We start from the raw sequence: 26845 nt of genomic DNA, 5'->3' as shown, positions 1-26845 counted from the left end.
AAAAGCATTTTTTCTACAACCTCTTTGGCCGAGTTGCCTGATCGTCAGAGGCTTTTCTTTTCTTTTAAAAGCATTTTTTTTGCCTTTAAAAGAAAAAAAAAGCCTCTAATGATCAGGCAGCTCAGCTGGGATCATCAGAGGAGCCTTTTAAAATAATTTTTTCTACAACCTCTTTGGCCGAAGAGGTTGTAAAAAAATGCTTTTAAAAGCCTCTGACGATCCCAGCTGAGCCGCATGATCATCAGAGGCTGTTTTAAAAAAATTTAAAAGCATTTTTTTGGCAAAGAAAAAATGCTTTTAAAAGTTTAAAAAAAAACACTTCTGATGATCGCGCGGCTCAACTGGGCATGGGGGGAGGCAGGGATTTTTGCTACTGGTTCTCTGAACCACTCGCCGCCATCGCTACCGGATCAGGTGATCCGGTCCGAACCGGGAGCATTTCACCCCTGATATCAGGGGTCTCCAAACTTGGCAACTTTAAGACGTGTGGACTTCAACTTCCAGAATTCCTCTGCCAGCATCAAATTCTGGGAGTTGAAGTCCACAAGTTTTAAAGTTTCCAAGTTTGGAGAGCCCTGGGATATATCATAAAGAAGTTGGAAGGCAGTGTGGGAAGAAATATCCATCTGGTTCAGTTCCAAACTGGGACAAAGACACTGAAAACATGGAGGCTGATTGGAAAGATGGTTTATTGATGAAGCAGAACCACATGGGTTTGTAATTCTGATGCAGCTGACAAAATGGAGTTGAGAGTGGGGTGGGTGGGTTATACCTTCTTTGAGCTTTGTATTTGAGGTTCCTATTCCTGTGCAAGAACATGTGTTCTATTGGCTATTGTCAGATTCCTATGGGGTAGTGTAGGGGTTATGTAGGGGTCATAGCTGGCTCTATAGGCAAAAGAGGAAATGCAAATCCTCGGTGTTTGTCTGAGCTAAGTTTGGTTGAAGTTTGGACTGCTCTGAAAGGCTGTTGGGCAAGTCATATTGTGGCATAATGGCTTTTGTCCTGTTTTGGCTCTTGTTTGAGGGTATTTGCTTATGAATAGAGCTATCTTCTTTCAAGAAGCTCTTTGGCTCTTAACATCTGCTATGGGCTATTAAGAAAAGGTGGGGGTTGCTTTCTGCCTCTAAAAATACATGTTTCCCCATTTCTAATTTAGGGAAATACAATATTCTGCCTTTTTAATATTTCCCCAAATATTTCATTCTTCTGGGAGAGGGTGTAAGTTCTAATTTTCTACAGCAGTTTTGTATCCAATATAAAATTGATCCTGCTGGATTTGTACATCGATTGTGATTCATATCAAAGCAAAACTAAATATTTCATCCAATGCTTTCTTATGCAGTGTCAAGCAATTTGTAACTTAACTCAGTATTTCAGCAGATCAAACCAATTATTCTTGGAAAAAATAACATTTCTACTTGAAAGGGATTTCTCAGACCTATTTCCCCTAAAGCAATAGTTTTGCCTTTTCCAAAAAAAAATATATGTACCCAGGCATCATTTCATTTCACAACTCATTTATGATATCTCAGATTCTCCCCCCTCTGGCATTACTATTCAGGATTCTAACAGAGAGCAAATGCATTAAACTTCCCTGACCTAAATTCACCTTTTAAAACTTGTCTGTCATAGATTCCGGCAGAACGACAACTACACTGATAGCTTTAATCAGCATTCCTGGGCATCAGGATCTAGGAAGCTGCATCTCTGGGCATTCCCTCTCTATAAATACCAGGTCTTAATAAAGACAATATTTGTAGTTCAGGGTTGAAATGTGGAGTCCTTGGGACTCTCAAAGCTTGGTGGGTTTTTTGCAGACATTTCATTACCAAACTAGGTAACATCATCAGTGCTAGAAAGGAGAGGGATTTGCTCTTGTTTTTATATTGTATTGACTTGCCCTGTCAGTGTTGGTGGGAGTGTTCTTGTTGGTTCCTTGAACAGCTTAATCAAGGAAGACCATCACCAACACTAACCGAGCAAGTCACTAGTATATAAAAATAAGAGCAAACCACATTCCTTTGCAGTATGGATGATATTACATAGTTTGGTAATGAAACATCTGCAAGACAATTGTCAAGCTCAGAGACTACCAAATATTCCCCCATATTGGTCAAATAACAACTACTGTAAAAGTTTCATTACAAAGATGTTTTCAAGCTTTCATGCCACCAATTGCCAGTATGCAAAAAAAATCTTAACACTGTTTTTCCTTGCCTGTAACTGTTTAAATCCTTATCTGATATGCAGAACTCAGAATAAGTCCCATGATTTCCAGGTAAGGAGGTACAAAGCTGCACTTAATATTTAACATCCTACACCATAACAAAAAAGAATAATAAATAGGTGTGTCTTTACACAAATAAAAAATGCAATCCAATAACCGAAAATTAAAATACTGATGAATATTTTATGTAACTCAATGTAAAAACTCAATGTAAAATGAGTTATATTGCTTCTTGCACACATTTTCTTGCTTTGGGGAGTTTTACAGCACAATTGAGCCCTTCTGTAAAATGTAAAAAGGCTGGGAGTTTGGGATAAGACAGGAGACAGCAAATGTACTATTCTTGGCAAAATGTCTGTGGAAATTCTCAGCCATCCAGATCATACTGGTAGTTGTCTCAAAGGTGCTTTTTCAAAAGGCAACTGGGAAGAAGAAGAAAGAGGAGGAGGAGGAAGAAGAAGGAGGAGGAGAGGGAGGAGGAGGAGGAGGAGAAGAAGGAGAAGGAGAAGTTGTTTTGCTTCTCATCCAAGAAGTTGGTTCTGGCAGGTTCTTGGCAGAATTATCCTGCTGAAACGCTCTGGGTGTAGCAGTAAATTTGTTTGGAACAGATTTGATTATAGTCTGGGGGGGAGATCAAGTCCCCATTTTTGCTGTGCTCCCTGGGACCTTCTATAATGCCCTGCAATTATGCTAACAGACCTCTTTGGACACCAATGGGCAATTGGAAGAAGCCCCAGATGTGCCCAAAAGCAACTTGTGTGGATGAGCCTAGGACATTCTCTTCACTTGAGGGTAAGAAAAAATACCTAAAGACAGATGAATTTGGACAGATAGCAGGAACTAGGTATGTGTAGTCTAACGAAGAGAAGGACTAGGGGGTGATAAGACAGCAGTCTTCCAGTCTGTGAGGACCTGTTACAGAGAAGAGGGGATCAACTTTATTCTCCAAAGCACTGAGGGCAGGTCAAGAAGGAATGGGTGGAAGATCATTAAAGAGAGACTGAACCTGGGACTAAACAAGAATTTCCTGACAGTGAGAACAATTAATCAGTGGAACTGGAAAGGCTTGTCTCTAGAAGTTGTAGGTGCTCCATCACTGGAGGTTTTCAAGACGAAATTGGACAGTCATTTGAAAGAAATGATACAGGATCTCCTGCTTGAGCAGGGGGTTGGACCAAGGGCCCTTCAACTTTGGAATTCTATGTTCTATGTTTTAACAGCATATAATATGGAAGAGATCCAGGGCTTCGCCACATTTTTTTATCCCAGAGTAAATCAGGAGTCAAAGCAATGCAGCAGAGACTCATGATCCTCAACTTAATGGAAAGAGAAGGGGCAAGAGGCGTGTGTAATCCAACTATGGTGCTAACGTTTGAACCAGTCTTTCATTTTAATGGGGTTTCACCCTGATGATGGCAACTTTCCTCCATGCGTGGAGCATGTTGTTGTTTTTTTAAAAAACCACATTGTTAAGGTAGCTACAAACAAGCAAACAAACAAATCTGAAAGAACAGCTTTTGGAAAGAAGGGAAGACTTCAAAACTAGAGTTAGATCCTCAACTCTAGAACAGCTGGGCATCCTCCAGATGGGATGGCTTGCAACCTGGTCCCTGTAGCTTCACACATTTGAAAGGCTCTTGGTGGGGAAAAAACTGCTTTGTGATCACTAAGGGCTCTTCTACGCCCTTTCGTGCTGCCCTGATCCGGAATCTATGCTGGAACTTTAGTATTCCATGACGCTGGTGATGTTCATCCAATTTGAGTTCCATCTCAATCGTTCTTCCCAGGAAATGCTGCAGGTACACGTTTTCAAGGTCATCATACAGCTCTTTGTGCTTTTGGAGCACAGCTGCCACCTGCAACATCTTAAACAGCAGCGGCTTTTACAATCCCACAGAAAGAGGAAGCCATTGAACTGTTGCAGATATTTGCCACCTGTTGTGGAAGCAGCTGCAGAATTTGATAGTTCTGCATTCACGGGAGTTCCTGTAAAGGTTTATGAGAAAGACCTTGAGAGACCGGGAGAAGAGATGCTGCCTAGGGAACGGTCAGATAAGAGAGGGCACAGCCTGCAGCTACATAAAGGATGGGAAAAGAAGCTCAAAAAGGGACACCACCTAGTTTCTCAGGCTGTAAAAAGAGGTGGTGAGAAATTTGTACTTGTTCTGTTAAGGTAGCAATAGCACTTAGACTTATATACCACTTCATAGTGCTTTTACAGCCCTCTCTAAGTGGTTTACAAAGTCAGCATATTGCCCCCACAACAATCTGGGTCCTCATTTTACTCACTTCGGAAGTGAGTTTGAATGCCGAACTGCAGCTAGCAGTCTGCTGAAGTATCCTGCAGTGCTGTACTGTAACCACTGCGCCACCTTGGCTCTTTAAGGTAGCCTTAAAATAGAGTTTATATTAGCTAGCCCGATCATTTTTTCCTGTCTGGTCTATCTGAGAAGATTGACAATTCCTGCCTCCTGATTTTCTCTTTCCCTTCCCGAAGCCAAGAAATTCTCCTTACTCCCATATAATTGGCATTTGTTTTTTTTTCTTACTGAAAAATCGAGCAGGAAAGTGAAAGCATGGAGATCGGAAGGGGATGGCCCACTGACTGGAATGCCCTTTTCCGCATCCCCCAAAATGCCATCTGGAAGCAGCGCTGATCCATTCAGAAGAAGGACAGTGTTGTGACCCAGTGTTGTGGCGGACCAGAACAGACAATTGACAAGTAGAGGTTTCGAAGAATTGGAAGAGAGCAAGCAAGATGTGAGAATAATTGCATCCTGATGAGACAAAGCTCACCCTTGTTGTGTGTAACATCTGCTCACACTAATACTGTTGGTAAATAAATAAAATATTATTATTATTATTATTATTATTATTATTATTATTATTATTATTAATAACAAAACAACAACAACAACAACAACAACAACAACAACTTGCTTCTAGAGTTGCCACCCCTAACATTTGATCCCAAAGTTTTTGAGGGACTGATTTTATTATTTTATTTTTGAGGGGATATTTGAGGGGCTGCCACAAAGATGAGGGGGGCAAACTATTATCCAAAGCACCAGGAGGCAAGACAAGAAATAACGGATGGAAACTAGGAGAGAAGCAACCTAGGACTAAGGACAAATTACCTAACGATGACAATAAACTACCAGTGGAATGTCTTGCCTTCAAATTTTGCGGGTGCTTCATCACTGGAGGCTTTCAAGAAGAGACTGGACAGCCATTTTGCTGAAATAGTATAGAGCAGGGGTATCAAACTCAAGGCCCGTGGGCCGAATCCGACTCACAGGGTGGTTAGATCTGGCCCACGGGGCCGCCCTGGAAACAGTGAAGGACCAGCCCGCAGTGCCTTTGCCAGCAAAAATGGAGCATGGGAGGGCCATTCCAGGCTTTGTTTTTGGGCACAATGCCCTCCTGCAGCCCTCTGCCAACAAAAACGGAGGTCAGAGGGGAGCATGTACCCCACCAAGCTCCATTTTCATTGGCAGAGCGCTGCAGGAGGCTGGCATGGCCAAAAACCGGGCCCAAAAGGCCGCTTTCGCTGCAGAGCGCTTGGGCCACCACAGGCACCCCCCCAACACGAGTGATGTCATGCTGGCCATGCCCCCTGGCCACACCCCCAAGGCCAAATACAACCCTGATGCGGCCCTCAATAGGGGTATAGAGTCTCAGCAGAAGACTGTATAGAGTCTCCTGTTCGAGCAGGAGGTTGGACTAGATGACCTCCAAATTCCCTTCCAACACTGTTATTCTATGTACTGTAAAATGGATGTGTCAAAGTACGGCAATGGAGTAGAGTCTCATATTCAGTCAAGCATAAAAATATGAACCAAGCTGCTGCCTTAATTCTGGATACAATTTCCACCACCATGCCACCAATGCAGTCATGAATTTCTTCAAACTTTCCCCCTTCAGGGGATTCATTCCAAAATCATCCTTCGGAGGCTCTAGGACCACAGGTAGCACTCAAAGTCATATCTTCGGGCACACGAGCTGTTGCCCTAGTTCAGCTCTAGCACGCATGCGTGCACCAGCCAGCTGATTTTAGGCTGGCCCCACCCACGCCTCTCTTCCCAGGAGTCTCCACGCGGCTCGTTTTGGATCCAGGTAAGTACAGAGCTCCCACGGAGGCTCTGAAAGGGCGTTTTTGGCCTCCGGGGGAGGTCATTTTTGCCCTCCCCAACCTCCAGGGAAGCTTTTGGAATCTGGGGGAGTTCAAAAAAATGGCCTACCGGGCCCAGTGGAAGTCGGGAAACAGGCCGTTTCTGGCCTCCAGAAGGCCTCCAGGGGGTGTGGGGGAGGCCATTTTCGCCCTCCATAGGCTTTGAGTAGGCCTGCTAGGCTCAAAATGGGGTGCAATGGGGTTGTGGGAGTGTGGGGGAGGGTTGCATGCACACATGCGAGCTGGCCGGGGGCATTGAATTATGCCCCCGGCCAGCAAAAGCGCTCCCCCGCTTTTGGCACGTGATGGCAAAAAGGTTAGCCATCACTGCTCTAGGATATAAATTCATTGCCCTGCCTGGGGCACGGTGATTGCCCTGTTCTGTTATCGTAACAATGATGGCACTGTTAGCTGCTTTGCCATTTGGAGGAAAGCATTTTCGACTAACTCCTCCATTCAGATCATTTGAATTACCTTCATTTTCTAAAAGTGATTGCCTTTGTCAAGCACCTGCCTGGCCATTTTTTCTGCTTCTCCTGCTAGCAATCACCTGCCATTGTGCAGCTCTTTTATTTCTTGCTTCCTGAACATATATTTTTAATGAAAAGAAAAAAGATGGGTAAAGACAGGAAGATTGCTGACAGAGAACTTAGCTGCCTGGGTAAAGGTGAGGAGTCCTTGGAGCGGAATTCAGCTTATAGCAACTTAAAGCTTTGCCAATTAGCTTCTGTAAAACTTCCAAATTAAATGAAACTTGGTGCTAAAATTTCCTGAGAGTGGTAACAATCTACAAGTGCTAAAAAGTGAAGGTCAGTTAGAGGGGCAGTGATGCTTGGACCCTTCAAACATCCATGAATAAAACAGGGGGAATCCCAAATAAAATATTTTCATAAGGTAATTGCTCAAGAGCCTTGCGTACTACAGGTGAGGCTGTAAGCTAATGCAGTCTGTTATTAACAGCAGCTGCCTGCAATTACTGCAGGTTCTAGTCCCACCAGGCCCAAGCTACCATTTTATAAGGTAGGTAAAATGAGGACCCAGATTATTGGGGGCAATAAGTTGACTTTGTATATAAATATACAAATAGAATGAAGACTATTGCTAACATAGTGTAAGCCACCCTGAGTCTTCGGAGAAGGGCAGGATATAAATGCAAATAAAAAAATTTTTTTTAAAAAAGGTCGAAATGCTTAGCGTCACCTTGGACTGTGAGATGCCCAGAAGAAAGTTTGATCAACTGAATTTTTAAAAGACTGGGAACGTTAAATAGGAAGTTGGCACACTTTTGTGAATATGCAGTGCTGTCTAATGTCGATGCATATTTACCCATGTAGTATGGCAGTAGTATTGTTATTTGCATTCTTATTATCTTCTTTACTACCCCCTCCTATTGGTATCATGATGATGATGATGACGATTAATATTCTGATGCTTGGCATGTACGCTCAGAGCTTTGACATCGGAGACAAATTCCTTGTGTTTCCAATCACACTTGGCCAATACAAAAATTCTATTCTATTCTATTCTATTCTATTCTATTCTATTCTATTCTATTCTATTCTATTCTATTCTATTCTATTCTACTCTACTCTACTCTACTCTACTCTACTCTACTCTACCTGCTCTGCTCTGCTCTGCTCTGCTCTACTCTAGACAGCCATGATGGGTACATCCACCACATCTTTCAAGACTCAAAATGTTGTCTATCCCAAACTGACTGGCAGCAGCTCTCCTGGTTTTCCATCAGCAATTCTGAATTTGGAACACTGAATTTGGGATCTTTTGTATGCAAAGCATATGCTCTGATATTGAGTCAGAGCAGCACTGTAATTCCCATTCATTCAGCCATTCAGCCATTCATTCCCTCTCAGACACACAATCTGCCCCTCTTAATATTCCCTATGATTTATTCCCTGCCAAAGACCTGCCAACAGCTTTGCTTTCTAACCGTGTGATTATAAATTTAATTTAGCTTGTAATTTTCTTCCTCCCTTGGCACAACATATATCATCATACTTGTGTAGGACTTGGGAAGAGATGATGACCAAGAGATGATCAGTTCTGTAACTGATGTTACAGCCAACTCTCCAAGTAAATAGCCAAAGTAAACAGCTAAAATTCAGTGAATGTGTCACCTTCAGCCGCCTGTGACAGGACTGAGATGCTCCCAATATTCTCCCAATTGAGTAGGCTAACTTGGTTAATGTCAAACAGAACACACACACCCCAAGAGCAGTTTTCCTCAACCAGAAGTCTTCTGAGTGCATTGGACTACAATTCCAATTACCCCAAATGATGGGAGTTGTAATCCCAACATATCTCAAGGGCATCAGGTTGGGAAGGCTTCCTTGGAAATGTAAGGAGCCACAAAAAGGATTTGGGGAAACTTTGCAGAGGTGGTTACAAGAAACATGTTTTAAAGTCAAGAAACAAAGAAAACATTAGGAAGACATTCACATTAGCTCCACCTAACTGCCAGGGGTACGTAGGTAGTCCTTGACTTGCAATCATTCATTTAGTGACTGCTCGAAATTACAACAGCACTGAAAAAAGCGACTTATGACCATTTTTCATACTCATGACCATTGAGCACCCTGATGGTCAGGTGATCAAAATTCAGACACTCGGCAACTGACTCATACTTACGACGGTTGCAGTGTCCCGGGTTCACGTGATCCCTTTTTGCGACCTTCTGGCAAGCAAAGTCAATGGGGAAAGCCAGATTCACTTAACAACCGGGTTAGTAACTTAACAACTGCAGTGATTCATTTAACAACTGTGGCAAGAAAAGTCGTAAAGCAGGGCAAACCTCTCTTAACAACTGCCTCGCTTAGCAGCAGAGATTTTGGGCTCAATTGTGGTCGTAAGTGGAGGACTACCTGTAATAGGGAGGGAAGGGGAAATGTGGTCAGGCTTTCACGATTCGGTTATTGTGGCTTAAATCAGGAAAATATAGTCCCAATCAAACTTGGGGAATTCATTTTCTGGCCTATCTCAAAGGGCCGATAGGAATTAACATGGCTGAATTCTATTCTTGTCTCTTCATGGTAGCTGGACCATGTCAAGACTCTGTCAAAGGATGCCAGTCTTTGATTCTTGGGTGGGTGGGGCTCCCACTATATATATATCTCCACCATTTTGTGCCAATGCCACTACTGTTCCTAGATGTAGCAGCTGAGCCTACTTACCAGGATCAGACTTGGAGAAAGTGTCCATATCCAAGAGATTCCTGCGAAGGCGAAGGAGCCAAAGAGTAGAAAGAAAAAGCAGAAATTACCAGTGTGCAAATACAGAGAGAGGATAGGTGGGCTGCTGGGGATTCGGGAGAACCTCTAGCTAAGATTCTGTGCAGTTTGGAGAACCCCCATATCCCACTCCTGGCTGGCCCCGCCCACCCTGCCCTGCCCCTCCCAGGAGTCCCCACGCAGACTGTTTTGGATGCAGGTAAGTGCAGGACACACACGGTGGCTCGGGGAGGGCGAAAAACGGGGCTACCAGAAGTTCGGGAAGGCCAGAAATGGGCCTCTGGCGCTTGGGGCGGCCATTTTCGCCCTCCCGGAGGCTCAAAGAAAGCCTCTGGAGCCCGGGGATGCAGTCAGCCGACTAGGTCACATCCACCATGGCCACGCCCACCCAGCAACCAGGCAGAGAACCCCTTGCAAAAATTTTTGAAGCCCACCCCTTGTAAGAAGCCTAGGATTTGTTTGCTTCCAATCGATTTCCCTATAATAAAACCGCCCTGACCCTTCTGGGTTACTTCTGTTCTCTGGCCAAACATTCCTTCTGTTAGGATTATAACATGTCTAGATTAAGAGGCCATCAAAGGAGGTAATCAAATCTACAGCCGGTGGCAGCTTTGTGCTGGAGAAAAGAGAACAGAGCCAAGCCACCATGTCGGAGCTTTTAAACTGCCAGCAATGTAAGTGCTGTGTGTAAAACGCTCACCTCTATTCCGGTTTGCCATTTAGTGGCAGCTTCCGTTTGATGTTTGTTTCCAGCACTGGGCTCCCTAAACGGAGCTTTATTTTGAAGATCACTTCTACCGTTCCCCCTGACTGTAAGACAGCAATGTTGCCCTAGCAGTTAAAGCACCAGGCTAAAACCAGGAGAGCAGCGTGAGTTCTAGCCCTGACTTAGGCATGAAAGCCAGCTGGGTGACTTTGGGCCAGTCATTCTCTCGCAGCCCAATTCACCTCACAGGGTTGTTGTTGTGTGGAAAACGGGAGGAGGAAGAAATATTAGATATTTTCGCCGCCTTGAGTTGTTTAATAAACATAATAAAGTTCGGATATAAATAAAGTAATACATAAACGAAATAATAACTAAGCACTTCTCTCTTTTTTCTACGCAAGAGGCAAAATACAAACGGGGAGGCCCAATAATTAGAAAAACCTTTATTTATTGCTGCTTAAAATCAGAGGCTCCACAAAGAGCAAGATATTATTTTCATGTACGAGTTGCTAGGCCTCATGATATCTAGGCCAAGAGTGTACGAACATTTGTTCTTTTTGAAACCATTAGCTGGAGCTCCCACAGTTGGAGCCTAATGCAAAAGTTGTGTGCGTGTGTGTAATTAAATTCAGCTCAGGAATTTATTTTGAGCATCAGCATTAAAATGTGGCTCACATTCCTTATGCACGCACGCGCACACACACACACACACAAATCCGTATCTGGTGACGCCCAAGCCTCTTTTTAAAAATTTAGTAGTGTAATCTAGATTCTAGAACAGGGGTCTCCAACCTTGGTCCCTTTAAGACTTGTGGACTTCAACTCCCAGAGTCCCTCAGCCAGCAAAGCCGGGTCCAAAGCAAAGGTGGCTGAGGGACAAAGCAAAGCCGGGTCCAAAGCAAAGCTGGCTGAGGTTCTTACCTATTGTCTCTCCATTTCTGATTTGGAAAAAAACCCCAGAAATTCTTGCTATACAAATAAGAAAAGTACAACAGCGCCAATGAAAATCGCAAAGTTGTGAGGTTCAAGGTCTTCCACACAACATCCCTCAACCCCTTTCCTCTCTGCCGTGCTCGGTTATCTTTTTGCTATGTCCCAGAGGTCTTGCCACTAAGTTTCCAGTCCTTTGAAAACTTTCATCTTAGAAGCCAAATAGAAGACCACAAATGAAATACGTCGAAACCAGAGGTGGCTTTCAGCAGGTTCTGACCAGTTCTGGAGAACCGGTAGCGGAAATTTTGAGTAGTTCGGAGAACCGGTAGTAAAAATTCTGACTGGCTCCGCTCCCATCTATTCTCTGTCTCCCAAGTCCCAGCTGATTGGGGAGGGAATGGAGATTTTACAGTATCCTTCCCCTGCCACACCCACCAAGCTTGGCCCACCAAGCCACACCCACAGAACCGGTAGTAAAATTTTTTGAAACCCACCACTGGTCGAAACACGTTCAGAAATGATGTGAGGATGACATGGCCCAGCCTCAAGTGGTCCCCAGAAGCTCAGCATGTTTATGGAGATTCTCAGTCATCCAGGACATGGTTGTCTCAAAGGTGCTTTTTTTCTTTTTTTCCTTTCAAAAGGCAACTGGATTTTCTTGGTGTTTTCTTTGAAGGCGTTTTGGTCCATCATCCCGTCAGAACTGATGAAGCTTCTTAGATGAGAAGCGAAAGGTCTTCAAAGAAAACCCCAAGAAAGTCCAGTTGCCTTTTGAAAGTGTGTGCTGGGGGGGAGGGGAAGCATCTCTGAGATTGGCTCAGCATCTCCTGGAATCACCGAAGTTTGAGACGAAAAGGCTGAATTGATAGTATTGAGGAAGTCAGGCAAGCTGTTTATTCAACTGCTTCCTGGAAAGCTCACTTCTGCTGGATTAGTGTTAGTGGGGAACGGGCCCTGCGGGGCAGGATCAGACATAGTTTCAGGGCTTACTTAGGGCAGTGATGGCAAACCTTTGGGGCTGGTTGTGTCAAAAATTCGGAAACCTGACTCTGCTGGTATGTCATCTCCCCCCTCTGCCCCAACAAAAGAAAAAGAATTCTTTACATATTCATTTGTTCTTTAAACAGACCAATGGTGCAATGATTTTTTTTTCTTTTTCAGAAATTTATATTGCCGCCTATTTCCACATGGCGACTCAAGACGGCTTACAGGAATATAAAAACCTCTTATAAGTACAATAAAACTAATCTTGATGCAATTAACATAGATTTCGGTAAGGCTTTTGATACAGTAGTACATGATAAACTGCTGTTGAAATTAAACTCTTATGGCATTTCTGAACCTTTGTAGAAGTGGATTGCTGCTTTCCTGTCTAACAGACTGCAGAAAGTCACAACAGGGAATTTGCTGCCTAATCCTGCATCAGTTAACAGTGGTGTTCCGCAAGGCAGCATTTAGGTCCCAAGGTTTTTTTGCTCTATATCAACGATTTATGCGATCAACTTAAAAGCAATTGCATTCTTTTTGCCGATGTTATTCAATTCTACAGATAATTCTGTTGTTTTGCAAATTGATCTCAGCTATGTGTCTGAATGTTCATCTGTTTGGCAACTTCAAATTTCGATTAATAAATGCTCCGTCTTACATATTGGTAAATGTAATCAGAATGTATAAGCGTATAAGCTAGGTGGCACTGATCTAGCAGATGACCTTCACTTTGTTAAGGACTTAGGTGTACTTATCGCTCACGATCTATGCTCTAAAGTTCACTGTAACAATGTTGCTTAAAAAAACATTAAGAATTGTAAACTTAATTTTGCGTGGCTTTTTTTCTGGAAACATTGTATTGCTGATTAGAGCTTATAAAACGTATGCTAGACCAATTTTAGAGTTTTGTTCAACTGTTTGGAATCCCCACCATATATCTGATATCAGTACAATCGAGCGGGTTCAGAAGTAGTTCACAAGAAAAGTTTAGCACCATGGGTGGGATCCTTCCGGTTTAGCAACCGGTTCGCTAAGCACGCACTTCGCATACACACGCACGTGCACAGTTTGTAGAAACTTCTGCACTGCTGCCAGCAAGGAAAACAGCTGTGGCGTGGCAATCCACTCTGCCCCGCTGATCAGCTGGGCTTTGGAAATGGAAATATAGGTGAGTATAATGCAGGGGCGGGTGGGCGGGCCAACTTCAAAATCGGAGTAAACCGGTTCACTCACAGCTGAAAGTCGGAGCTAATGGTTCACCCGAACCAGTCTGAACCTGTAGAATCCCACCACTAGCTTGCACTCTTCTTTACACAATAGAATTCCTTATGCTACTAGGCTCGAAATTCTTGGTTTGGATAACTTAGAACTGCGTCGTTTGCAGTCAGACCTAGGTATTGCATACAAAATTATACGTAGTAATGTTTTACCTGTAGATGACATTTTCTGTTTTAATCACAATACTACGCATGCGCTTTAAACTCAGTGTAAATCGTTCTAAACTTGACCGTAAAAAATATGATTTCTGTAATAGAGTCTGGAAGGCTCTACCTGATTCAGTTGTTTCAGCTACAAATTTTCGCAGTTTCGGTCACAAATTGACTTCCATGGACCTTACATCATACTTAAGTGGTCAGTAGAGGGGGCGTGCATAAGTGCACTAACGTGTCTATCGTCCCTGTCATTGTATTTTTATTCTTATTCTTGTTCTCATTTTTGTTTGACATATTCCAATAAGTAAATAAATAAAATTAATAAAAGAGAATAATCATACAATAAATTAATAAAATAAAATAATCCCTAGGATCTGCTGCATGCTTCTTACCTTCCGGCGGTGTCCTCTTTCTATTGACAGGCACCTGGGATCTACCTGAAGCATGTCTGAATTGCACAAAACCTTTGTTCTCGAAGAAGCTTTGGAGAATGCTTTTCCATGGTCTCTGAAGCCTCCAAAAAGCACACAAAAACCCACCTTTCCTGATTTTCAGAGGATTTGGAGGCTGTGTGTGAGCATAGTCCTCTCACCTGACTTCCAAAGGCTGTGCGAAAACTACTCTTCTTCTTCTTCTTCCTCTTCCTCTCCTCCTCCTCCTCTTCTTCTTCTTCCTTCTCCTCTCCTCCTTCTCTTCTTCTTCCTCTTCCTCTTCCTCTCCTCTTCCTCCTCCTCTTCTCTTCTTCTCTTTCTCCTCCTCTTCTCCTCCTTGTCCTCCTCCTCCTCCTCCTCTTCTACTACTACTTCCTCTTCTTCTACTACTTCTTCCTCTCCTCCTCCTTCTCTTCTTCTTCTTCTTCTCCTCCTCCTCCTCTTCTCCTCCACCTCCTCCTTTTCTTTTCCTTCTTCTCCTTCTCCTTCTCCTTCTCCTTCTCCTTCTCCTCCTCATATTCCCGCAAATGCAGGGTCCACTTTTCGGATCATTGAATGAATCATTGAACACCTGACTTTCATACAGTTCCCAGAAATCCTGCAAAAATTGCCCAATTGCCCAATTTTTGCAGGCTCTGGAGAGAGAGACCACAAAAACATGGCCCTCTCACACAACTGTCAAAGAGTCCAGAAGCCATACCAGAGGACACCCCGTTCTCACGCTGCCTCTGCAGTCTCTGAAAATTGTACAAAAAATGGGTGTGATTTTGGGAACAGTTGGGTGTTGGTGAATGCTGGTTGGTCACCCAAAACATTGTGGCATGATACCTTTGTCATAGGTTCGCCATCACTGGCCTACAGTTTGTAATCCAGGCTTAGTGAAGCATCATCCAAAACCACTGGATTGCAATACTGGCCCCGTGCTCTGCGGTTGGTTTCCTGCTATATGAGCAAAATCCCTTGAGCTCTTCACCTCTGCCATGATTATTTCCTCCTATTTCAGAAAGCCTGGCTCTTACAGGTAATCCTTGACTTACAACTGTTCGTTTAGTGACCATTCAAAGTTGCAACGGCACTGAGAAAAGCGACTGATGCCCATTTTTCACACTTATGACCATTCTGCTCACATGATTCACTTAACAGCTGCCATGATTCACTTAGCAACCATGGCAGAAAAGGCTGTAAAATTAGGCACTGCTCACTTTACCTCATTAATTAACTTTAATTCTGCTCCCAGTTGCGGTCCTGTGTCAAAGACTACGTGTAATGAAGAAAAAGCAGAGAAAAAAGAAAAGAAAAAGAAAGAAGTGCAGCAAGGAAGAATAAAAAGAAATACAAAGAAGACGCTTCCGATTTTCTTTGCAGCAAATATAAGTACAATTGCAAAGTTTATCTGTTACTATGATTACAAAAAAAAAAAATGTTCACTCTTTTCTATTACCCATTTTTTTCTCCAATCATCAAAACCGCAAATCATTCATGCATTTTGTTCCATCTTGTGCAAAAAATGTAAAAAGATTTTCCAGTCGACCATAAATGTACTTCCACCCCCCCTTATCAAAGAAATTAATGTTAGACATCTCCTTAAGTTCCATCGTCTTCACCAACCGTTCCTCTGAGGTGAATAGTGTGGAACGTTCCCATTTTTGAGCAAAGAATCGTCTCGCTGCAGTTGTCATACACAAAGGCATTGTCCTATCCTGGAGCCATAGTTTCGGTGGATTAATTCCTTCAAGATATACCAAAGAAAGACAAGGCTTAAAGCAGAGCAGCTGAGAAAGCTCTGGAGATGTACGATTTGCCTTGCCAATTCTACCCTCCTGCTTTTGGGCCTCAGCCGCAAGGAAGCCACAAGGTGCTTCCACCGATAGCTTCCCTCAGCTTCCCTCTGAAGCACAAGGACGGCCCAAAGACTTTTCTCTCTGTTTTGCAAAGTGGACCTAAAAATCTTTTTTTTTTTAAAAAATAATAATTTATTTTTTATTTTTCAAAATACAAACATTCCATCCAACAGTGAAATCCACTTACCTTCGCTACCGGTTTGGGAACAGGAGCGAGCGTGCACTACACGTGTGTGTGTGTGCCTCTTCTGCACATGTGCAGAACCTTCTGTGCATGTACATATGGTAAAAAAATGGGATGTAATGATATTTATCTATCCAATGATACTGGATAGAACCAGGGGGATTTCACCGTTTCCTTAAACAGCGTGTCGTCTGGGTTCAAATATCTCTGTGTGCCAACCTTCAACATTTACAACATCATTCACTTAATATAATTCTCTAATCTTAAAATTATAATATATTAAACAGTTAAACATTATAAGCCTATTTGTTTTTCCTCTTAATGTGTCTTCTAGTAAAAATACAATAATAATAACATTACACATAATTATCTTCCTCATCCTATTGCTAACAATTATTTATACCTCTATCTTAACATATTTTCTTTTCTTCTTTAATCTTCTTCTTTTATTTCCAGTTTCCCTTTTTACTCTCTAACCATTGATAAAGTACTTCCCATATCATGTAATATTGGACCTACAAATCTGATCTCCATCAAATTTTTTCAGCCCAGGGGATTAAGCAAAAATGACTGACAGGAAAACAGGCTCCATTTAGAAACACTGCTACTGTTATTTATCACTGGAGTGATACGTCCATGGTATGTACAGTGACACCATCCCACTCCCAGCTCTGTAGGTTGCGAGTGGGTGGTATTGTTTTCAGTCGTTCTCCTCCTTCCTCCAGGGCTGGTATTAGTCAGTTTTGGGGGGTGGGGAGCAGAGATTCATCCCTGGGCCTCTGTTATGAGGGTGCCTGAAGCCTCATATTTCTCACGTCTCCCTATTTAACATCTGTATTAAGCCTCTAGGAGAGGTCATCCACCGGAGGCTTGGAGTTTGATATCATCAGTATGCTAATGGTACTCAATTAAATATCTCTACCCCATGTAGAGCAAGTAGTACCGTTCAGATGTTGGCTCAGGGCCTGGAGGCTGGAAGGGCCTGGATGGGGATTTCAAGCCTAGCAAGATGGAGTGGTTATGGTCTTGGCCTTTCCAGAGTCAGGAGAAAGGACACCTCGGACTCGGGACGAAGTAACATTTCTTCAAACAGACCTTGAGCATCATCAGATTGTAGCTGACAGGGTGGAACCACCGGCTGAAGGAGCAGAAGCCCCAACGAAGATGAGGAGGGTTAAAACTATATTCCAGCTTGTAAATGAAGGTTCAATCATCCAGGCCAAAAGTATCTAAAAAAAGGTTACATCATGGCAACTGGATTCAAGTTTATTAAAACTGAGAGCTTTCATTACTCTGAAGAAATTGCTTGTTTCATTCAAGTAACTTCTTCCGTCAAAATGAAAATGTGGGTAGGCAGAGAGTCCTTGGAAAGAACCAACCTGTTGTGGCCTGCCAGCTGCCAATGGATCTGCTGGCAGATTTGGCCAATGAGAAGATTGGGGAGGAACTTGGACCAGCTCTGGAGTCCGAAGAAGACTCTACATTGGATGCAAAGATAGAGCCACGGCTGTCCAACATTTCCCAGCCACCGGAGAGGCAGCTGCCTTTGGAGGCTGAGATAAGTGGGGAGGAAGAACAACTGGGGCCTTTGTCTGATGCCTGTATGCACAGAGCTGTTAGGAGAGGAGAACAACGGAGGACAAGGAGTTGACTCGGGAAACAAAGCACACATGGACGCAGAATGGCCCCTCCCTGGGGAGTGGTGGTCGTAGGAGACAACAGTTCAGATTTCTCAAGATTTGGCTCATCGTGTTTTGGACCTCAGAGACTGCTTGCCAGAACTTAATTTGCAGCTTTGCGGCTGGGGGCTCACAGCCTGGCAATTATCGCAAGAAACTGATAAAGTCTGTTACTGCAGTTAACTCTTTGAAGGACTATTGCCTGGACTTTTCGGTGTGCAAATGCCATTAATTCACAGGAGATAAATAAAGTGGGGGTTTTCGTGACAAGGAATCTGTTTCTTGCTTCTGCTAAGGCTGGGTCAGAACACAACTCTTGCCATACGGATTTCAGGGGGTTTCTCCCCAAAATGAAAAGCCAACATGTAAATGAAGGTTCAGTCATCCAGGCCAAAAGTATCTAAGAAAGTTAAATAATGGCAACAATGGACCAAAAAGTTTATCAAACCTGAGACATTTTGTTATTCTGAAGAAGTTACTTAGATGAGTAATGAAACGTCTCGGTTTTAATAAACTTTGGTTAATGGTTGCCATCATTTAATCTTTTTAGATATATTCCAGCTTTTAAATATTCCAGCTTTAACCTTTTTAGATATATTCCAGTTTAGTCTGTTATGGGGAAGAAACATTTCAGGTCAAACCCTTATTTCTAAACTTGCCATTTCCTAAAGGAAGGCAGGCAGTCTGGTAAGATTCTTGTAAATTGGTGATTGACAATAAAGAAACCTATATGACCCATTTTCAGAGCTGTTCTGCTAGCGTGCGCCTCATCCTCCTGCTAGAAGAGCAAGTGGCAGCTGTGGCCAGGAAGGTCTTCACACAGTTCCATCTGGTGCACCACATGTGCCCATTCCTGAATCAAGAGGGCTTGCTTGCAGTCACGCACGCCTTAGTTACTTTCTGATTGGACTACTGTGATGTGCTGCCCCAGAATGGAATGGCATGCACAACTTTGGCTGCTCTGTGGTTTACCTGGGTTACAATACTGTTGCATGAATTGCGCTGGCTGTGTTGTGGTCCGCCAGCAACCTGCGGAGCTGGCAACGGAGTTGGACAGCGATGAGGCTGAGGTGGGGCCTGGGCCATCGGGGAGTGAGGTGCGGACTCCAGAGCCTCCAGAGACTGACAGTGTTGTGTCTTGCCCGCCCTCAGAGCAGCCGGGGCCTTCTTATCTGCTCCCAAACACGGAGGAATGTATGCCTCCCGGCCCCAGTCCTGGCTCCATGCCCAGACAAACTGCAGAAGAAGGAGCACCTCCCGGCCCCAGCCCTGACTCCATGCCCAGGCAAACGGAGCAGTAGACCCCTCCCCCTCCTCCACAGCATGTGAGCCTGAGGAGGGTTTATTACCAACAGCTGATTGGAGTGACCCTCGCATCAGAAGATTGGATAGGCGGAGGCAACAGAAGGAAGGGAGGGGCAGGCCTTAATGAGTGCTGAGTCATGGAGCCACACCCCATGGCCTATATAAAGGATCTGCTTTCTGGCAGTCTCTGAGTCAGGCAAAGTCGAACTTATCTTGCTGAAGTCACTTACTGGTATATTTCTCCCTGTATAACTGTCATGGCAGTACTAAGACAATTCCATAGGCAAACATCCTCCTTTGTTTTAAGAGGGGTAAGAGAGAAAACTAGAGCCAAAAGCAGAGTAGCCATTCCAAAAGCAAAAATCTTAGATGGTATGAAGCTACAATCATAATCTCAGATCAATCCAGGGATGAAATGTAAAATTTGTTATTACCGGTTCTGTGGGCGTGGCTTGGTGCTGGTGGGGTAATGTGACTGGGTGGGCGGGGCCAACTTTTTTTTTAACTTTTAAAAGAATTTTTTCTACAACCTCTATGGCTGAGGTTGATACAAGGCTTCATAGTTAAGGAGAATTTCTGAATTTTCCCTCCCTGCTAGCCTAATTTCACTCTCTTCTGCTGTTAGGGTTTGAGGGTCACTGGCTCTGTTGCTGCAACAGCAATTGTGGATTAACCCAGGGGTCTCCAACTTTGGCAACTTTAAGGCTTGTGGACTTCAACTCCCAGAATTCTTCAACCAGCAAAGCTGAGGAATTCTGGGAATTGATGTCCATAAGCCTTAAAGTTGTCAAGGCTGGAGACCCCTGGATTAACCTGTCTAAAAAACACCAGGTTACTTTATAACAGGTTACTTTTACCACTCTATAATGCCTTGGTAAGGCCACACTTGGAATATTGCATCCCGTTTTGGTCGCCACGATGTAAAAAAGATGTTGAGACTCTAGAAAGAGTGCAGAGAAGAGCAACAAAGATGATTAGGGGACTGGAGGCTAAAACATATGAAGAACGGTTGCAGGAACTCGGTATGTCTAGTTTAATAAAAAGAAGGACTAGGGGAGACATGATAGCTGTGTTCCAATATCTCAGGGGTTGCCACAAAGAAGAGGGAGTCGGGCTGTTCTCCAAAGCACCTGAGGGTAGAACAAGAAGCAATGGGTGGAAACTGATCAAAGAAAGAAGCAACTTAGAACTAAGGAGAAATTTCCTAACAGTTAGAACAATTAATAAGTGGAACGACTTGCCTGCAGAAGTTGTGAATACTCCAACACTGGAAAATTTTAAGAAAATGTTGGATAACCATCTGACTGAGATGGTGTAGGGTTTCCTGCCTGGGCAGGGGGTTGGACTAGAAGGCCTCCAAGGTCCCTTCCAACTCTGTTGTTATGTTATGTTATGTTAGGTTAGGTTAGAGAAGACTAACCTAAGCTTAGCTGAATCTAAACATGAACTTGAATACGACTTCACGGGTGGGTCTATCGTACAGAACAGGTGTGGTCCTCAAGTTACAACCACAATTGGGACCAGAATTTCCAATGTTAAGCAAGGCAGTTGTTAAATGAGGTGTGCCCAATTTTACGATATTTGTTTTTGCCATTGTTGTTGAGGAAATCACTACAGTTGTTGTTCAGTGAATCCGGCTTCCCACATTAACTTTGCATGTCAGAAGCTGGCTAGGAAGGACATGAGCCCTGGATGCTGCACCATCATACAATAAATACATGCCAATTGCCAAGCACCAGAATTCTGATGATGAGACGATGGGGATGTGCAACTGTTTTAGGTTGGAGAGCTGGTTGTAAGTCACTTTTTCAGTGCCATCGTAATCTCAAACAGTTGCTAAACGGGGCTTTTGTCCCAAAGGTGCTTTTTTTCCAAGAGGCAACTGTTTTTCTTGGAAGGCGTTTTGCTTCTCATCCAAGAAGCTTCTTCAGCTCTGACTGGATGGTGGGGAATGGAAGGGTTCAGAATCCATTCAGAGCTGAAGAAGTTTCTTGGATGAGAAGCGAAACGCCTTCCAAGAAAAACCAGGAAGTCCAGTTGCCTCTTGGAAAAAAGCACCTTTGGGACAACCATGACCTGGATGACTGAGAATCCCCATAGACATTAAACGAATGGTTGTAAATTGATTACCTGTACTATTGTACCTGACCTTTGGAATCAGGTTCATTTGACTCCTTGGTAAGTTTGCTTCTCTGTTTGCCATCCTTATATCTCTCTTTGCCACCTGTTTGGTCCAAATAGCACTTATATACCGCTTCACAGTGTTTCTACAGCCCCCTCTAAGCAGTTCACAGAATCAGCTTATTGCCCCCAATAATCTGGGTCCTCATTTTACCCAACTCGGAAGGATGGAAGGCTGAGTCAACCTTGAGCCTGGTGAGATTCGAACTGTCAAATTGTAGTCAGCTGGCAGTCAGCAGAAGTAGCCTGCCGTGGTGCATTCTAACCATTGCTCCACCATGATGCATATTCCAGGCAGTCCTTGACTTATGACCACAATTGACCCCAAAATGTATGTTGTTCAGTGAGATATTTGTTAAGTGAATTTTGCCCCATTTTGCTTGCCGCAGTTGTTAAGTGAATCACTGCAGTTGTTAAGTTAGTAACCCGGCTGTTAAGTGAATCTGGCTTCTCCGTTGACTTTTGCTTGTCAGAGGCTCATAAAAAGGGATCCCATGACCTCAGGACACTGCAACCATCATAAATACGAACCAGTGGCCCAGCGTCTGAAGTTTGATCGCATGACCATGGGACGCCGCAACGGTCATAAGTGTGAAAAGCGGTCATAAGTCACTTTTTTTCAGTGCCATTGTGACTTTGAATGGTCCCTTGAACGAACTGTTGTAAGTCGAGGACTAGCTGCATTTTCCTGAAAACACCCTTTTTGTCGTGTCCCCCCCCCCGAGAAACCCAGGAACCCCAAAATATGGCAGCTGAAACATAAAAAATATAGTTGCACCTGAACTAATCCCTTTGAATTCAGCCTACAATGACAGGGGCCAAAAAAAAAAAAATGCCTTGGGATAGTCAAGAGCAGAAGGGCAGGTGCCCGTCACTCATCCCCAGAACAGAGCTGCTAAAGACGAAGCCAACTTTTACCTCCCTGTGCACTTACCTTCCTTGGCACCGTATTCTCCGCTTTATGCTTCCTCTCTGGCAGACCTGCCATAGGTGGCAATGATACCCCTTGGCCTTGTGGTGCCGAGAGCCACACATGCTTTCTATTCCTCATGGGACAGAGGTTCCTGCTCTTTGCCTACCAAAACGGACGATGCTTATCGTTGGTGGGAACTACTCTCCGCTCCCTGACGGAAGGCTTCTGTTCTCTATCCATTCAGATCTATTTTTAAACCCAGCCTCCAGGGGCCAGGAACGATTCGCTTACAGCACTGCTGCGGTACAGGCCTTCTCTCCCTGCAGCTAGGCTCCCCCATCGGCCTTCCCAATCTACTTATACCCGGCTTCCTAAACATTCGGGGCCCACAAGGGCCAAAAAGGCACAACTCTCACCCCTCTTCTCCTCGAATATGTGTCACAGCACCCCATGGGAGAAACTACCCAACCTTTTTGCGTGCATCCAAACTGGTGAGACTTTGGGATAGTACGGAGATTTTTGCCACCCAAATAAAACCCTCTATTAAGCTATTGGAATAACCGGTCCGAGTTGGGTAGGTTGGCAAAATGAACAAACCATAAATGCCAGAGATCATGTCCATGCTTAATTTCTGACAAATGTGCCGGCTGACATTCTATTAGATTCTATTCATGGGTACTGAAACACGGATTCAAAGGCATCAGCATTTAAACATGAATATTGGGAGGCATGAAGCGCAAAAAAAAAAGTGAAGGGGAACACTGTATTGGTGTTTTGAAGTTTTGACTACTGGAAATTCTATTTGTCTCCAATTTCTGGGCTTCTCACAAAAGCTAACATATGTTTTAAAACTTTTAATCATGACGGGTAGAAATGTGTTTTTTTCCTATGAAGGGATTTCAGGATTTTGCCAAATTTATTGGACATGCCTTCAAGAATCAAGTTTAGAACTTTACATGGAACTCTGTATAGGAAAAAACCCTGTATATATTAACATATCAGATTGAACTTAAACAAAATAGGCTTGAAATTTGTAAGAAAGCAAAGAAGCCCTGATTGTAGTTAGATCTTCATTAGTTAAGAACAATTCTTCTGGTTAGGGACAAGATGGAAACTGTGATATTTGATTTATCCCAGCCTTATAATTCAAATGCATGACATTTTGCCTGTATAAAACAGCCGTACAAAATGGAAAATATGAGTGCCTGCAATGATATTCATGAAAGGCAACTAGTGGGGGAAAAACATCTAAATCCCAAATACTGAGAGAACATAAATATGCACAAACTGGCCACTGCCAACACAAGACAAAATGGGTAGCTGCTTGTTCACTTTACCGTATAAATGAAAGATGAACACTAGGTTGAAAAAGTATATGGAACCAGACAAATGCAGAATAAGTGAAGAAGAGAGTGACAGCACATGCACACGGAAATGCCAAGAGTAAAAGACGCCAAGCATTATACATATAGAGAAAAGAAACTCTAATTGATGCGCAAGCACTCACAACCCTGGTTATACCCCACCGGACAGAAAGCAGCCTATATAATAGCGTCACACCCCAACTGGACGCATTCCCCAATCACGAAATGCATCGAGTGTTTTAACGACCTACTTGCACACTATGTTCCACATCCCACACACCCAGCGGGATATTCACCATGCACTTTTGTACGAAAAACACCCCGGGTTGCTCCCGATCGCAGTTTGCACAGTCTTCATGCAGGTTTCCCACCTAAGAAGCATAGCTCTCCATTCCCATTGCCCTGCCCTGCCCTCCCCCCCCCCGCACCCCAAGGAAGGTGAGTTGCGATCCAGCCAAGCCTCCCGCGGTGGGGCTAGCAAGATCAGGGGTCGTCGGGGGTGGCGGGGGGCTCTCTTTCCTTCCTCCCTTCCCGCGGCCACTTCCGCACTCACCTGCAGGATACGGTGAGCTCCACCTTGGTGGCTGGCACTCGGGAGGGAGCGGACTCCAGGGCTCCCGGAGACGCCATCTCCGCCGCCAGCCTCCAGAAGCGCTAGGGGGAACGCGGGGCGCTCTCCATGGAGTGGGAAGGCGCAGGAGGCTCCTTCGATCGCCGGCTCCGGCTTCTTGCTCCGTCTAGCCGCGTCCGCTCCCGCGCCAGGTGGCAGCACGTGTTGCGTATTGGGGGAGGAGGAGAAGAAGGAGGAACGAGACCCGGGCAGGGCCACGACTCTCCCGCCCTTTCTTTCCGCCTCGCCCCCGCCCACCGCCGCGCCTAGGAACTGTCCGAGGTGCTGAACCCATCGGCGGGTGGCGCTTGCCGGAGAGTCCTCCTTGCCTGGAGAAAGGGCGGCCCCGCCCCAAAGCCCTTGCAGCTCCGCCTCCATGAGAATGAAGAGTGGGGTGGGGTGGGGTGGGGGGCAGGGGCAGGAGATCGAGGCTCGCCCTCCTTTCCCCTTCTTGCTTGGTTTCCCCACTACTTCCAATTTGAAAGGTCCGCCGTTGTTCATCAGATGCCTGGCAGGGCTACTTAAAAAACAAAACGAAGCAAGAGGGAGCCGGAGGACCAGCGCAGCGCTCGCTCTGAACGCTCGCCCAAAGCCATCCAAGCGGGAGGTTGGGAGTAAGAGAAGGGATCTGGGGATCGGAAGTCCACCCTAGCCGAGGGATTCAAGCTAGCTCGGACTTGGGACTTTCGGACGCCTGCGATAAACTTGGGGGAAAGAGACTTTTGTAGCTGCTGCTCCGGTGTCTTTATAGAAGCAGAGCGCGGCTGAGTTTTGGAAGCGGAGTCTCTCTGCCTGGTAACGGCGATTCTCGTTTATTCGGAAAGGGCGGTTTGCCCTCCTGCCAGGCTTGCGGGCTGCCCGCTCAGCCAGGATGCTGGAACACATTAGGATTACGGTCTGATTTATTGCAATTCGTCTGAGGCCGCGAGGGCAAGGAAGCTTGTTCTCAATTATGCTGAGGAGTGCACCCTTGAAGAACGCCATAGCATGCGTGCAAGGCTCTGGGCTTGCTCCAAGGCAGAAGTTCAGTTTTCATACTAACATGTTCAAACCATGAATTGAATGTTGGTCCTGGATTCCCTCCGTGTCACAGCAGTAGGTCAAACAAATGAGAAGAAAAAAAAACGTGCTTGATACAGAATCAGCATTTTGCCACAGCCCCCGTTTATGACCCCCTGCCAAGCTTTTTCCTTTCCTTTCCTTTTCCAAGGTCCCAATTCTGCGGTGGGTAATTAATTACCCTCCATTAAAGGTGGGGAAAACGCATGTGATTCTCCAGCAATAAAACACACGCAGTTCTTCTGAAAATCGAGAGTACAAGGAAGCAATGCCAGCTCCAGCCTGATGTTTGGTTTCTTTCTTTTTCTTTTTCAACAGCTTAACATCATGCTGCTTTTGCTCAATCACCTCATATCAAAGTTTAGGCGGAAACACAGCATAGAAAATTCCTGCCATTAATAGGCTTCATTACCGATGCCATATAAATCAGAGGAAGGAGTAGACTGATTGGGTCACCAGTAAAGAATGTGACCTGATTTCATCAGTGGCTCCATCTTACGAAGAACACGGCAGCAGCTTTGTCAGCCGACACCTGGTGCTCTCCCATGAATCTCATTCTGCGTGATCTATGGCAAGGGACTTTGGGAATTGCAGTCCGAAACCTCTTGAGGGCCCTACACTATCTACGGATAGAGATACCTGTAAGTCATCTACTCCAGCTATCTCAGAGGTGTTGGACTTCAAACTCCATAACACCCCCGCCCAGCACAGGCAAGGGAACTGCAATCCTGCACCTCTGAAAAATAGCAAATACAGAGAGCTATTCCAATCAAAAAGTGCTGCTTTCCATATGAATACATCATACTGTTATAGCAAGTTTCTTCTCTGAAGTGCCAACCAAATGGCAGGGCAGTTCAATGCTCAGAAGCAAAAAAGGGAAAAAAAGAAAAGAAAAGAAGAGCATTTACTTTTCCCCCTTTTAAATGTGAGACCTTATACTCAAGGCGGAAAAAAGCACTCTTATCTAGGCTAGCATTAAAATATAATTGATTTTTTCAGTGGTACAGAAAAGGCACTAGAGAACATGCTTCCTGAAAAAAAATCTCAGCTTTCATGCGAAGCAAAAAAAGAAAAGAAAAGAAAGCATTATTTAAAAGCAAATGGGTATTGCCTGCCGAGATTTCGGCAGCCGCAGTAACAGCTAAATCAGATTTTCAGTGAGTGGGATAACATAGGAAGAGTTCCATTGCTACATGATTAGCAATCCCAAAATAAATTATGCCAAATAATGAAATTGTACAGTTAAACAAAATAGGCAAGCTTGACTCGCAGGTACAGAACTATGAACGATCAAATTAATGTTGTTGTTTTTTTGGGGGTGTGTGTGCGATCTAGATTTCTTGGGGCCAGAATTCATAGGTTGCCTAGAATTGGAGAGAATTCTGCAGCCGATCTGAAGAAGAGCTCAAATGAACCCCTGAACCTCCATCAGCAGCTTCTTTGTTCACCCCAAAGAACTCACATTCTAAGTAGCATTTTTTTTTAAAAAAAATCTTCAGAGCCATTCCCGGCCAAACTCAGTATAGGACGTAGGCAAAGAGGAAGCAAACATATACACAAGAGTCAGAACGAG

At 44.3% G+C, this 26845-nt stretch overlaps 1 protein-coding gene across 1 annotated transcript in view; it reads right to left on the bottom strand.

The window, feature by feature from the left end:
• CPNE9 (copine family member 9) overlaps positions 1–24407 on the bottom strand; it is a 69618-nt gene extending 45211 nt beyond the window's left edge. Inside the window, exons 1-2 of the mRNA XM_058169300.1 lie at positions 24157–24407; positions 9590–9630 (exon numbers count right to left, since the gene is read on the bottom strand). Of these exons, the coding sequence (XP_058025283.1) occupies positions 9590–9630; positions 24157–24233 (118 nt within the window). The 5' untranslated portion in view covers positions 24234–24407. The remainder of the gene's footprint in view (positions 1–9589; positions 9631–24156) is intronic.
• Between the last annotated feature and the right edge of the window lie 2438 nt (positions 24408–26845).

This window comes from Ahaetulla prasina, chromosome 2 (genome assembly GCF_028640845.1).
Source record: "Ahaetulla prasina isolate Xishuangbanna chromosome 2, ASM2864084v1, whole genome shotgun sequence".
Lineage (NCBI taxonomy): Eukaryota > Metazoa > Chordata > Lepidosauria > Squamata > Colubridae > Ahaetulla > Ahaetulla prasina.
This window is presented reverse-complemented; position numbering and strand designations above follow the sequence as displayed.